General features: G+C 44.1%; 1 protein-coding gene across 3 annotated transcripts in view; it reads right to left on the bottom strand.

Annotated features, from left to right (window-relative positions):
- tiam2 (TIAM Rac1 associated GEF 2) overlaps window positions 1-13,109 on the bottom strand; it is a 276,975-nt gene that overhangs the window by 75,033 nt on the left and 188,833 nt on the right. For all 3 annotated transcript variants that reach the window (XM_033025042.1, XM_033025044.1, XM_033025043.1), the window contains 4 exons: window positions 9,980-10,084; window positions 7,663-7,741; window positions 3,522-3,614; window positions 965-1,213 (listed from right to left, as the gene is read on the bottom strand). In XM_033025042.1, coding sequence (XP_032880933.1) covers window positions 965-1,213; window positions 3,522-3,614; window positions 7,663-7,741; window positions 9,980-10,084 — 526 coding nt within the window. The remainder of the gene's footprint in view (window positions 1-964; window positions 1,214-3,521; window positions 3,615-7,662; window positions 7,742-9,979; window positions 10,085-13,109) is intronic.

Here is a 13,109-nt window from a genome sequence, read left to right as displayed (position 1 = left end):
ATCTCTAAATTAAACCTAAATTTCCCTGAAATTAATTGGATGCTTTCCATCTGGTCCTGGTAACTTACTTCAAGTTCACATGTTTTCCCTAATACCTCTGTGTTAGGAATTTTTAACCTAAACTGTCGAAACTCCCTCCACTTTCACTATTGTTTTGGAAGTACACTTGTTATGAAGATAGATACAAAACGCATTGTTTCAGAGTATCCTCAACATCTACATTCAAGTTTAGCAGCTCTTTCTCAACACACAGTGAACAAATGGGTGCAAACACAATCATGTGTAGAAAGGAACGGCAGATGCTGGTTTACACTGAAGATAGACACAAAATGCTGGAGTAACTCAGCGGGACAGGCAGCATCTCTGGATAGAAGGAGTGGGTGACGTTTCAGGACGAGATCCTTCTTCAGACTTTCTTCGGTCCAGAGATGCTACCTGTCCTGCTGAGTTACTCCAGCATTTTGTGTCAATCTTTAAGAAGATTATCAAATTGAACTCTTAAAATGAAAACAAGAAATAACTCAAACTGTAATGCTGTGCACGATAACATTGATGGCTAAAGGAGGCAGTTTGTTTGTTCACTCGTGGGAACAACAGGTATCGAAAGACCAAAGTTAAAAGATTATCAGGATATTCCATGCAACATTCCCCCAAAGTACATCATATTATTTTCTCCACACACTCTCTTTGTAAGCAAAAATAGAACATTGGAGATGATTAGGATTTTTGCCATTTTTGTACAAAGAAATATTATTTGCTACAAACCTGGTGCTCAAACCTAGTGTTGGCCTGAAGTGCCCATGATGTGCAAGATTCTTCACAAGACTGCGGCTCAGACGCTAAGCTCTGAATCACTCCTCGTACGTGACATCATTGATATTTTAAACGTGCATGATTGCTCTTTTAAAGTCCGACTCAGCTTACAATTATTGCCTCGCAGTTAAAAAGAAAGCCAGAAACTCACCAGAAGGGACAGGAAGGAGGTGCTTATCCACAAACTCCTCCAGCAGTTTGGATTGGCCAGGAGGTGGTGGAATTGTTATCTGGTTTAATGCATCAATTCCGCCTGTTACAGTTTGAGTCCAGTCAGAGGAAAAGCGTCTGACAGTAAGTATTAGGTGATTTTCAGCAAACAACGATTCAATACATCTATGGTGGAGATTTGCAACCACTGCTCCATTTATTATTAAGATCTCATCTCCAACCCTGGCACCTAAGAGAAAGCAGAACACATCATGAATGCTCAGGAAGTTACCCACCTTATCACTTTGATCTTGACAACAGGATACCAGCCATGCATGCTAACCAAGCTAGCATATGCTAACCAAGCTAGCCATGCATGCTAACCAAGCGACCATATATTTTTTGTTTCAACATGTTCTACTTTTCTTTTATTCAAATGTAAAAGAAATAATAACAGCATTATTTTTATAGCATACAATTTGAGGCATATGTCAATTTATGCTGTTGTTCAGTAAAATAGTTAAAGCCCTGTCCCACGATACGAGTTCATTCCAAGAGCTCTCCCGAGTTTAAAAAAAAAATCAAACTCGTGGTAAGCACGGAGAATGAACGTAGCGGGTACGTCGGAGCTCGGGGACGTTCATTAGCGGCTCGTAACGCTAACGGCAGGCACTCGGGAAGACTCGCTAATGACAGGTAAGCACGGGATGACTCGTGAAGATTTTTCAACATGTTGAAAAATGTCCATGAGAGCCCCGAGTACCGACGAGTGGCCATTACCGTAAATCTCTGAGTTCGAATCAGGGCAAACTCGGGAGAACTCTTGGAATGAACTCGTACCGTGGGACAGGGCTTTTAGTGTAGCATATTGTTTTTAGTTTAGCTTAGAGTTTAGTTTAGAGATACAGCGCGGAAACAGGCCCTTCGGCCCAACGAGTCCGCGGTCCCCGCACATTAACACTACTCTACACACACCAGGGACAATTTACATTTACACTAAGACAATTAACCTACAAACCTGTGGGTCTTTGGCATGTGGGAGGAAACCGAAGATCTTGGAGAAAACCCCACGCAGGTCACGGGGAGAACAAACTAACTCTGTACAGACAGCGCCCGTAGTCAGGGTCGAACCCGGGTCTCTGCCACTGTAAGGCAGTACCTCTACCACTGCACCTCTGTGCTGCCCTCTTGTGTTGAAGCAAACTAACCCAAGTTGAGAACTCAGGATAATTTTCTCCTTTCTAGCCTTAGTTTATTGTAGAAATGCATGCCCGCCAGAGGAATAGCACATATTGGGCAGACAGCAACTCATCATACTGACTTCAGAAAAGTTCATTACTGGGGTAAAGGAGAGGAACAAACTGCAGGAAGGCTCCAATCATGCGCTTTTCTGAAAAGCGGTGACTCATAGATTTTATTTCCCACTACCTTTAAACTCACTGGATTCAATAGAAAAATCATATTACTGTATAGCATATTAAAAACAAAAGAAATTAACTTATGCTGGGGAATTAATAGTTAAAACATCCAATAGCCTGGAATATTTGTTCGTCTGGCACTATCAAAGTCCTGAGGGTGTCGGATTATTTGAGTTTAATACATAATTAGCATGCAACATCCATTTTGGGACCTTGCCTTAATGGAATTCTTGTCCAAGTGCCGACAGAGTCTCAGCAAAGCCTTCCACTGTGTCAACTCTGGCCTCATTCACAAAGGGCAGCACGGTGGCACAGCGGTAGAGTTGCTGCCTCACAGCGCTTGCAGCGCCGGAGACCCGGGTTCGATCCCGACTACGGGTGCTGTCTGTACGTAGTTTGCAAGTTCTCCCCGTGACTGCATGGGTTTTCTCCAGGATTGTTGGTTTCCTCCCACGCTCCAAAGACATGCAGGTTGTTTAAGTTCATTGGCTTGGTATAATTGTAAATTGTCCCTAGTGTGTGTAGGATAGTGTTATTGTACGGGGATAGTTGTTCGGTGCGGACTCGGTGGCCGAAAGGCCTGTTTCCGTGCTGTATCTCCAAACTAAACTAAACTAAACTACATGAGGCTATTTAAAAGAAATGTTTTACAGGACAGTTATCACAAGTAGACCTTCTGATGGTTCGAAACCAAGTAGAGTATCATATATAGACACAAACTGCTGGAGTAACTCAGTGGGACAGGCAGCATCTTTGGAGAGGAGGAATGGGTGACGGTTTGGGTCGAGACCCCTCTTCAGACTGAGAGTCGGGGGGAGGGGCGATACAGAGATAAGGAAGTGTAGGGTGTGAGAACAAGACATCAAAGTGGGTGGAGATCTGGGAAAATGTAGAATAGATCATTGTTAGCTAGGGGAAGGTAACCACAGAGCAAACAGAGATAAAATGTAATCAGGGACAGTCAGACTGTGGGAGAACTGGGAAGGGGGAGGGACGGGGAGAGAGAGGGAAAGCCAGGGTTACTTAGAGGTCAATATTCATACCGCTGGGGTGTAAGCTGCCCAAGGGAAACACGAGGATATCATATTCCAGTGCCAAACACAAGCACACCATTTATCGCATATATAGAGATAAAAGTACCTTGTTTGTCAGCCAGTCCACCAGGAAGCACGTCAGTCACGAACAGAGAATTGTGCTGCTGTTTTCCATCAATCTGTCCAGCCACAGCAAAACCTTTTAAACAGAGAAGCCAAAGTGACATTTTCCCACCAGGAAATCTGAGGTTCCTCTATGATTCTGCACTGGAGGTACACTTAGCAATTGGCAGGATGATGACAGAGCAACAATAACACAAATTGCTTGTGCTAAACCTGCAAAGTTGTAGGAATATACAATATATATATATATATATAACATGTCTAAGATTTTGGTATCATAAACTAAAGGGCCTGTCCCACTTGGCTGTCATTTGCGCGCCATGCAGATGGTGCGCGAAGATTTTATACATCACAAAATCCTGGGACGCCGCGCGCAGCCGCGCATCACTGCCTATGTCATTGCGCACCATGCGCGCATCACGTGCGTGTCACGTCGCAAATTTGCGCGCAAATGACAGCCAAGTGGGACAGGCCCTTATTTTATTTAGTCAGGAAGAATTTCTTTAGTGAGATGGTGGTGAATATGTGGAATTCATTGCCACATGCATCTGTGGAAGACAAGCCAATGAATATATTTAAGGCAGAGATAGATAGATTCTTGATTAGTACGGGTGTCAGGGGTTAGAAGGCAGGAGAATGGGGTTAGGAGGGAGAGATAGATCAGCCATGATAGAATGGCGGAGTAGATTTGATGGGCCGAATGGCCTAATTCCGCTCCTATCACATGAGCTTATTTTATGTTATGTTATAAACATTATACAAAACAAATATGTGAAATGATGTGTGATAAGGAAGGCAAGGAATCAGTAACCCAATAAAATAAAATAAAATAAAAAAATCAATTGCATCAAAACATTTGAAAAAGTAAATGGTTTTGCTCAAACAATTTGAAAGACGACTATTTTGTAACAAAAAATGGCTCTGTAAAAATATAAAGTATTAGCATTATCTTTTGACCATCTTTTCCATCCTTGAACTCGACACTTATAGACTGAAATATAAAATATTCCAGGTATCTTTAAAATAAAAAAGGGCGTAGGTTTGTAAGTTAATTATGCGGAGAGAATGGAGAGGCTGGGCTCGTACACTCTGGAGTTTAGAAGGATGAGAGGATATCTTATTGAAACATATAAGATTGTTGAGGGTTTGGACACGCTAGAGGCAGGAAACATATTCCCAATGTTGGGGGAGTCCAGAACCAGGGGACACAGTTTAAGAATAAGGGGTAAGCCATTCAGAACGGAGACGAGGAAACACTTTTTCTCACAGAGAGTTGTGAGTCTGTGGAATTCTCTGCCTCAGAGGGCGATGGAGGCCGGTTCTCTGGATACTTTCAAGAGGGAGCTAGATAGGGCTCTTAAAGGTAGCGGAGTGAGGGGATATGGGGAGAAGGCAGGAATAGGGTACTGATTGGGGATGATCAGCCATGATCACATTGAATGGCGGTGCTGGCTCGAAGGGCCAAATGGCCTACACCACACCTATTGTCTATTGTCTAATTGGCTTGCTGTAAATGTAAAATTGTCCCTAGTGTGTGTAGGATAGTGTTGGTGTGTGGGATCGCTGGTCGGTCAGAACATGGTGGGCTGTAGGGCCTGTTTCCGCGCTGTATCTCTAAACTAAACCAGTTGTTACTGTCTTTTTCCTGTGTTTATCAGTGTTTGCTTCAGAGTTTGGTAATTATGTTATTGATTTAACATCAGGATATCACAGATATATTAGATATCATGAATGAGTAACAAGAAGGCCCCATAGCAGAAGCGTCCACGTTGTGGGGCTGGAAACTTGGAAGTATCCTGAGCTAATTCTGCTACCACCATCATCTAACGCGTCAAGTGATGGCTCCCACTGATTGTTGCCGGAACCCTGCGTCCTTTTCAGGACGGACGATGACAGCGATGTCAACATTTGAAACACGGAAGATGGACACGAAAGAAGAAGTAACAAGAAAAGCATGATCTTTCTTGCCTCACTTATACTACAGTGGCAATACAAATTCACACACAATCCCACACAATCCTTGTGAACATCAGTAAATATACAGCCTATCTGTTTCTCTCTCCCATCATTCATTTATTAAAATTGGGATTACATTGCAGTTTACCTGATGTTGCCACTTTAGCAACATTTGGAGAAAATAAAAGCCCTTGTTATTTGGAAAGTCCAACTCATTATCAAAATATCTTTCATGTCATTATTCAATGTTAATTTCAGATAAGAGTGAATAATTATTATCTGAAACAAAATGTCACACAACAGAGTTCATAGATACAGTGCGGAAACAGGCCCTTCGGCCCACCGAGTCCGCACCGATTAGCGATCCTGCATACTAACACTATCCTGCACGCACTTGGGACAATTTACATTTACACCAAGCCAATTAGCCTACAAACCTGTACGTCTTTGGAGTGTGGGAGGAAACCGAAGATCTCGGAGAAAATCCACGTGTTCACGGGGAGACTCCGTACAAGCAGCACCCTTAGTCAGGATCGAACCCGGGTCTCTGGTGCTGCAAGCGCTGTAATGCCCCTGTCCCACTTAGGAAACCTGAACGGAAACCTCTAGAGACTTTGTGCCCCACCCAAGGTTTCCGTGCGGTTCCCGGAGGTTGCAGGTGGTTGCTGGAGGTTGCAGGTAGTGGAAGCAGGTAGGGAGACTGAATGGAAACCTCCGGGAACCGCATGGAAACCTTGGGTGGGGCGCAAAGTCTCCAGAGGTTTCCGTTCAGGTTTCCTAAGTGGGACAGGGGCATAAGGCAGCACTGCTGTGACCCCCTAATATTAATTAGTTTTCCAACAAACATGAGTTTCTCCTTTTTCTTAACAAACAACACTGTCTGGGGAGGAGTGGAAAAATCAGGACAATAGCACCACTACAAGATACCGCAAGACAAATGGACCCATATGCACTTACTCTCATACTCACTGTTTCCCGGATAAATCACCATGCCTCTAATAGGTGTTGAAATGTGTTTGTTGCCTTTTCTCTTTAAACAGTTTACATCTGAGTAAATTGACTCTGTCTGCTCTAAAGAATCTTTAATGTGAATCATCCGATACTCTGCACCCAAACGACTGGCGGAAGTGGAGTTGTCAATAAATACTGTTTAGGTAGTTAAGTTTGGTAATTCTCTGCATGACACAATATCAATGGAGACAAAGCTAACCGAACACACAAGTTTGGATATTTGCTAACATGACAACAGCAGCTATACTAAAAAGAGATTTATTTATGTCCAGATGACATAAAAGGATCAGGTTTCTTATGGTGCGGCAGCATCTATGGAGCGAAGGAAATAGGCAACGTTTTGGGTCGAGACCCTTCTTTAGACTGATGCGAGGGTGGTGGTGGGGGGAGGGGGGGTAAGATGGGTACCCATACATCGAGTAGCAGCTAAAGAACCAGAGGCTGTTTATGCTCATCTACTGAGTTGCTTAAAGGCCTGTCCCACGCGTGCGTCGTGCGTCGTAATGGCGTGCATTACGCGTGCATGGCGTGCATTACGTGCGCATGGCGTGCATTACGCTTGCATGGCGTGCATTACGTGCGCATGGTGCATGGTGACGTAGGCAGTGACACGCGGTCGCGCGTGACGCCCCAGGATTTTGGGATTCACAAAATCTTCGGGTGCCACCTGCGTGACATGTAAATGACGCCCAAGTGAGACAGGCCCACTTAAGGGCCTGTCCCACTGTATGAGGTAATTCAAGAGCTCTACCAAGTTAAAAAAAAACAGACTCGTGGTAAGCACGTAGAATGTACGTAGCGGGTAAGTCGGAGCTCGGGAAGTCTCTTAGCGGCTCGTAACGCTAGCGGCAGGAACTTGGGAAACGCGGTAAGCTCGTGAAGATTTTTCAACATGCTGAAAAATGTCCACGAGAGCCCCGAGTACCTACTAGCAGCCATTACCGTAATTCTCCGAGTTCGAATCAGGGGAAATTCGGGAGAACTCTTGAATTAGCTCGTACACTGGGACAGCCCCTTAAGTCTACTGAGTTGCTGAACATCTGTTGAGCTTCACAAGAGCAGTAGATGATACCGAGTGACTCAATAAGGGAGTGCAGTGACCTTTGTCAGCTCGCTGAATGACAGACAAAAAGCACAACAAAGTATGCATCACTTACCAAACACAGTTTCGGATCCTCTCCTCTCAAGGTGCATGTGGTAAATATTCATGGTGGTAATCTCTATTTCATCAAATAACTGCAGTAATAAAGAAGAAGGATATTATCGTTTCATATTCATCCTTAAAGTTGCCGCTGACAAAAGTCTTTGAAAATTTGCTTATGTCCTCAACACTCAACTTTTCAAAATTAATGTCTACACTTACGATGGGTTATGTGTAGGAAGGAACTGCAGATGCTGGTCTACACCAAAGATAGACACAAAATGCCAGAATAACTCAACAGGACATCTCTGAAGAGAAGGAATGGGTGAAGTTTTGGGTCAAGACCCTTCTTCAGACTGAAGACTGGTCTTGACCTTAAATGTCACCCATTCCTTCTCTCCAGAGATGCTGCCTGTCCCGCTGAGTTACCCCAGCATTTTGCGTTGCATCTTAAGATGAGTTAGCTGGATTTTGTGGGAAATAAATGGGGCTATAATTCGTTCATAATAGTACAATAGCAATCTCTTTGAGGCACTGCACAAAGGAAAAAACTTTAGCTTTGAGATGATTTGGAAAATGGAAAGAAGAGAGATCGAGATTAAAAGATCATCTGAAACTCATGGCTGAATTATTCCCCAACAACAGTGAAGGGAGACGATGTGGAAGAGGAGAGTGGTAACAAAGCTAAAGATATGGAAGGGAGATGTTATTTTAAATTCCACGCTGGGGCCACAGAAGGCTGAACTACTGAATGCTCAAGACTACTGAAGGATGAATTGGGCTGCAAATGTTTGGAGTTATTGAAAAGAGAGTCATATACATTTGGGGAAAGGGTAACGAGGAGACAGCCATGATTATAAATCTTTAGTTTAGTTCAGAGATACAGCATGAAAACAGGCCCTTTGGCCCACCGAGTCCGCGCCGACCAGCGATCCCCACACACCAGTTCTACCCCATTTCCACTTTGGCATCCTACACACGAGGGCAATTTGCAGAAGCCTATTAACCTACAAACCTGCACGTCTTTGGAATGCTGGAAAAAACCCCACGCGGTCACAGGGAGAACGTACAAACTCCGCATAGTCAGCACTCGTAGTCAGGATCGAACCGCTTCTGTGACAGTGCAATGAAATGCGGGGGCTGGGAGGGTGAAAAACCCACAAAGTTGCAAATGGCCTTGCTAAATAGGTGGTACAGTGGCACAGGGGTAGAGTTGCTGCCTTACAGCGCCACAGACCTGGGTTCGATCCTGACTCGGGGTGGTTGTCTGTACGAAGTTTGTACGTTCTCCCCGTGACCAGCGTGGGTTTTCTCTGGGTGCTCCAGTTTCCTCCCACACTCCAAACAAGTGCATGCTTGTAGGATAAATAGCTTGGCAAAACTGTAAATTTCCCTAGTGTGTGTGTGTAGGGTAGTGTTAGTGTGCGGGGATCGCTGATTGGCATAGGGTTAAAGGGCCTATTTCAACGCTGTATCTCTAAACTAAACTAAAGAAAAGTTGCATACAATTGATTACATCTGAGGGAAGCAGCATGAAACCATAGTAAACAAATAACATCATCGAAGGGCAGTAGAATGTTCAAGGAGGGGAGATGGAAGGATAGATTCTTGCAGCAGATCAGTAGGTGGAAACTGGAAGCAATGTAAGATTTAATCTGACAAAGAAATTCCAGCAAGAAAAACAGTGAAGGACGATGACATTGTAAATAAAAAAAATCCATGTAGGTAAAGGTGCATGCACTAAATACAATTATTTCACAGTCAGAGAAAAATGTGATTGCTGACAATGATAATTTTGGCGCTATTGAAAGAAGAAGATATTGTGGCGGAACTGGGTGATGGGCCACGCACTGTACATAAGCTTCAGCTCTGGGGGGGGGGGGGTCACGGTGTGGTTACGGGTGCCCCCGTGGAGTATTTAAGGTGTTAATCGCGCAAGCATGGGTTGGTGAGTGAGGAGAATTAGCGGAGCAATAAAGAACCGTATTTTCAGACAAACTTCGTGTCTGCCTTGTTCTTCAACGGACAACTCCACGTCCGCTACAATATTAGTGATATATTAATCTGGACCGTTTTGTATACCTTTTAATTCAAACATGGAATGGCCAGGAGGCTACTAGCAGTAACCCAAACCGCATGTCTGAAGCAGTTTGAAGAAGGGTCTCGACCCGAAACGTCACCCATTCCTTCTCGCCAAAGATGCTGCCTGAGTTACTCCAGCATTTTGTCTGTCTTCAGTTTAAACCAGCATCCGCAGTTCCTTCCTGCACAGCATAATAAGTGTCCTCAGGAGAAGAGAACTATGTTATTTAAACTATTGTGCCAAGTGTTACCTGCTCCTGTATGTAGTCCAATCGGTTAGGAATGCAATACTCCATATTTTTGTGTACCATTCTTCTGAGTCGAATACTGTAATGGATTGGGTTCAATTGCTTCATCTGCGTGAGAGAGGGGCATTGATTAAAATTTGCACTCACTACAGGCTTGTAATGGTTAAAAATCCACAATTAAAATTAAAAATGTATTTTAAATGATCTTGTACAAGAGATTTCACTTCTTCTCGCTGCTCACTTCCCACACTGAAGTGGCAGTGAAACAGAATATTCCATTTCCAAGGCAGAAGAATCAATCTACATCCTTCAAAGTAATTAGGTCATTATCACATTGCTGTCCACATGACCTTGAACAAAATGGTGGATACATCTCTTACATCACAACAGTGACAACAATTCAGAGCGCCTTAGAGAACATCGAAGACCCCCCATCGAAGGGGTGTGTGTGTGTGTGTGTGTGTGTGTGTGTGTGTGTGTGTGTGTGTGTGTGTGTGTGTGTGTGTGTGTGTTTGTGTGTGTGTGTGTGTGTGTGTGTGCGTGTGTGTGTGTGTGTGTGTGTTATGTTTACACATTCTGTTGTGCTGCTACAAGTAAGAACTTTTATATTTGGGACATATGACAATAAAACACTCTTGCATGTTCCAGAAGAGCAAATATGAAATCTGATGCAGGGTGGAGAGTGGTAATAGAACGAGGGCCTAGATCAGGGGTCGGCAAACTACGGCCCCTGGGCCGAATGCGGCCCATAACCCAAAATCACCCAGCCCGCAGGCCACGCTGAGCCCGGCAAGCGCCCCGAGCAGCGGCCGAGCTCTAGCTGTACCGCATCCTACGCAAAGCCGCCGGCACGGCCACGCACCTTCTGTAAACACGTTTAAGAACGATCTTCAGATGCTGGAAAAATCGAAGGTAGACAAAAATGCTGGAGAAACTCAGCGGGTGAGACATGCAAGGATTGCATGAGTTTCTCCAGCATTTGTGTCTACCTTCTGTGAACATGGGATTTGATGCCTGCCATCCGGGGCGGGATGGGGGTGGGATCCATGTTTACACATGATAGATGTGGCCCGCCATCCGCTCACAGACATGCATCCCGGCCCCGATGCAGAACAAGGCTGCCCACCCCTGGCCTAGATTTTGCAGTCAATGACAAATCAGTGGGACTCATCATTAATCTCAAGTTACCATAAAGATCCATCAAAATCTAACGTGCATTCCACTTTCCCCAACATCATTTTGCCTTCAGAACAGTCAACAAGGTTGCTGGAGTTCTGGCAGCAGCAAAGTCACCAACTGACTGAGCAGCTAATCATGTTAAAGAATTCACCAACACACTGAGCACCAAGCTGTCATTAAAGCTTCGTAACCACTTTGATGCTTAAAATACCAAACTTTGTATCATATGAACATTTTGAACACATCACTGTGTACAGCGATACGGTGGCACAGGGGTAGAGCTATTGCCTTACAGTGCCAAAGACCCGGGTTCGATCCTGACCATGGGTGCATGTCTGAGCGGAGTTGGTACGTTCTGCCTGCGACCCTAGTGTGTTTCCGCCGAGATCTTCGATTTCACCCCACACTCCAAAAACATACAGGTTTGTAGGTTAATTGGCTTGGTATAAACAAATGTAAAATTGTCCCTAGTGTGTGTGTAGGGTAGTGTTAATGTGCGGAGATCGCTGGCCGGTGCTGACTCGGTGGGCCGAAGGGCCTGTTTCCGAGCTGTATCTCTAAAATAAACGACACTGTTTAAACATTTTGTGGAACTGCCTTGCAAGATTGAGATGACGTGTTGGTCATAATTATAAGTTCATAAGTTAGGCAGTTTTAGCATCAAAGTGCTGACTGAGCATTAATTATGGCTTGGTCAAACCAGATGGACAATGAAATAAAATGTTACAATTCCGGGTATCATGGCAAGATTGACAGGAATTTAGGTATTTCTACCAGGTATCTGTTTGAATTTGGCTCTCAAATTTAACCTATACAGGACAAAGAAGCAGAAATTTGTGCACACAATATCCCGGACAATTTCCCAACACAAATTGGAGGAACAGCAGCTTATATTGCGCTTTGGCAGCTTACACCCCAGTGGTATGAACATCGACTTCTCTAACTTCAAGTAGCCCTTGCTTTCCCTCTCTCTCCATCCCCTCCCGCTTCCCAGTTCTCACACCAGTCTTCCTGTCTCTGACTACATTCTATCTCTGTCCCGCCCACTCCCCCGACACCAGTCTGAAGAAGGGTCTCAACCCGAAACGTCACCCATTCCTTCTCTCCAGAAAACCCACACGGTCACAGGGAGAACGTACAAACTCCGTACAGACAGTATCTTAGTCGGGATCGAACCCCGGTCTCCGGCTACAACCTTACCGCTGTCCCATTTATTTGGGACAATTTTACATTCGGGTTTTAGACTATTATATTCTATCAAACTTTTGCAGAATTTTGAGAACCTCAAAAAATTAATCAAACAGTTTAATAAACCCATTATTTTAAAAACCTCATCAGATATCATATTTACCATCACCTTCAGTGTCACACTGAGAACTATCAGTGTGGTTAATTGGTTTGAATTGCTGATTGCATAAAAGGTCACTCCAATTGTTTCCAGTTAATTTATAACACAGATGATTATAAATGGTTCATGACATTTTTAGAAATATGATTACACTATAGGACGTGATCTGTCAGAGGGTGTCAAGGCTGAACATGTGGCAACTGATGAAGGATAGGACAGAGAACTAAACAGCAGTAAATATATCACTATTCATCTTGATAGGAACGTTTGCTGGCTCAGTAAACTATGCACATTACAGAAGCTGTATATAAAACGGATATAAGGAAAAGCTTTTTCACACACAGCGAGTTGTGAGTCTGTGGAATTCTCTGCCTCAGAGGGCGGTGGAGGCCAGTTCTCTGGATGCTTTCAAGAGGGAGTTAGATAGATACTCTTAAGGATAGCGGAGTCAGGGGATATGGGGAGAAGGCAGGAACGGGGTACTGATTGGGGATGATCAGCCTTGATCACATTGAATGGCGGTGCTGGCTCGAAGGGCCGGATGGCCTACTCCTATTGTCTATCGTCTAAAACAAATTGTACTCACAACTTTAATCCCACAATTGA

The sequence above is a fragment of the Amblyraja radiata genome, chromosome 8, assembly GCF_010909765.2.
Source record: "Amblyraja radiata isolate CabotCenter1 chromosome 8, sAmbRad1.1.pri, whole genome shotgun sequence".
Classification (NCBI taxonomy): Eukaryota; Metazoa; Chordata; class Chondrichthyes; order Rajiformes; family Rajidae; genus Amblyraja; species Amblyraja radiata.
The sequence above is the reverse complement of the archived record's forward strand: the minus strand, read 5'-3'. Positions and strand labels throughout refer to the sequence as shown.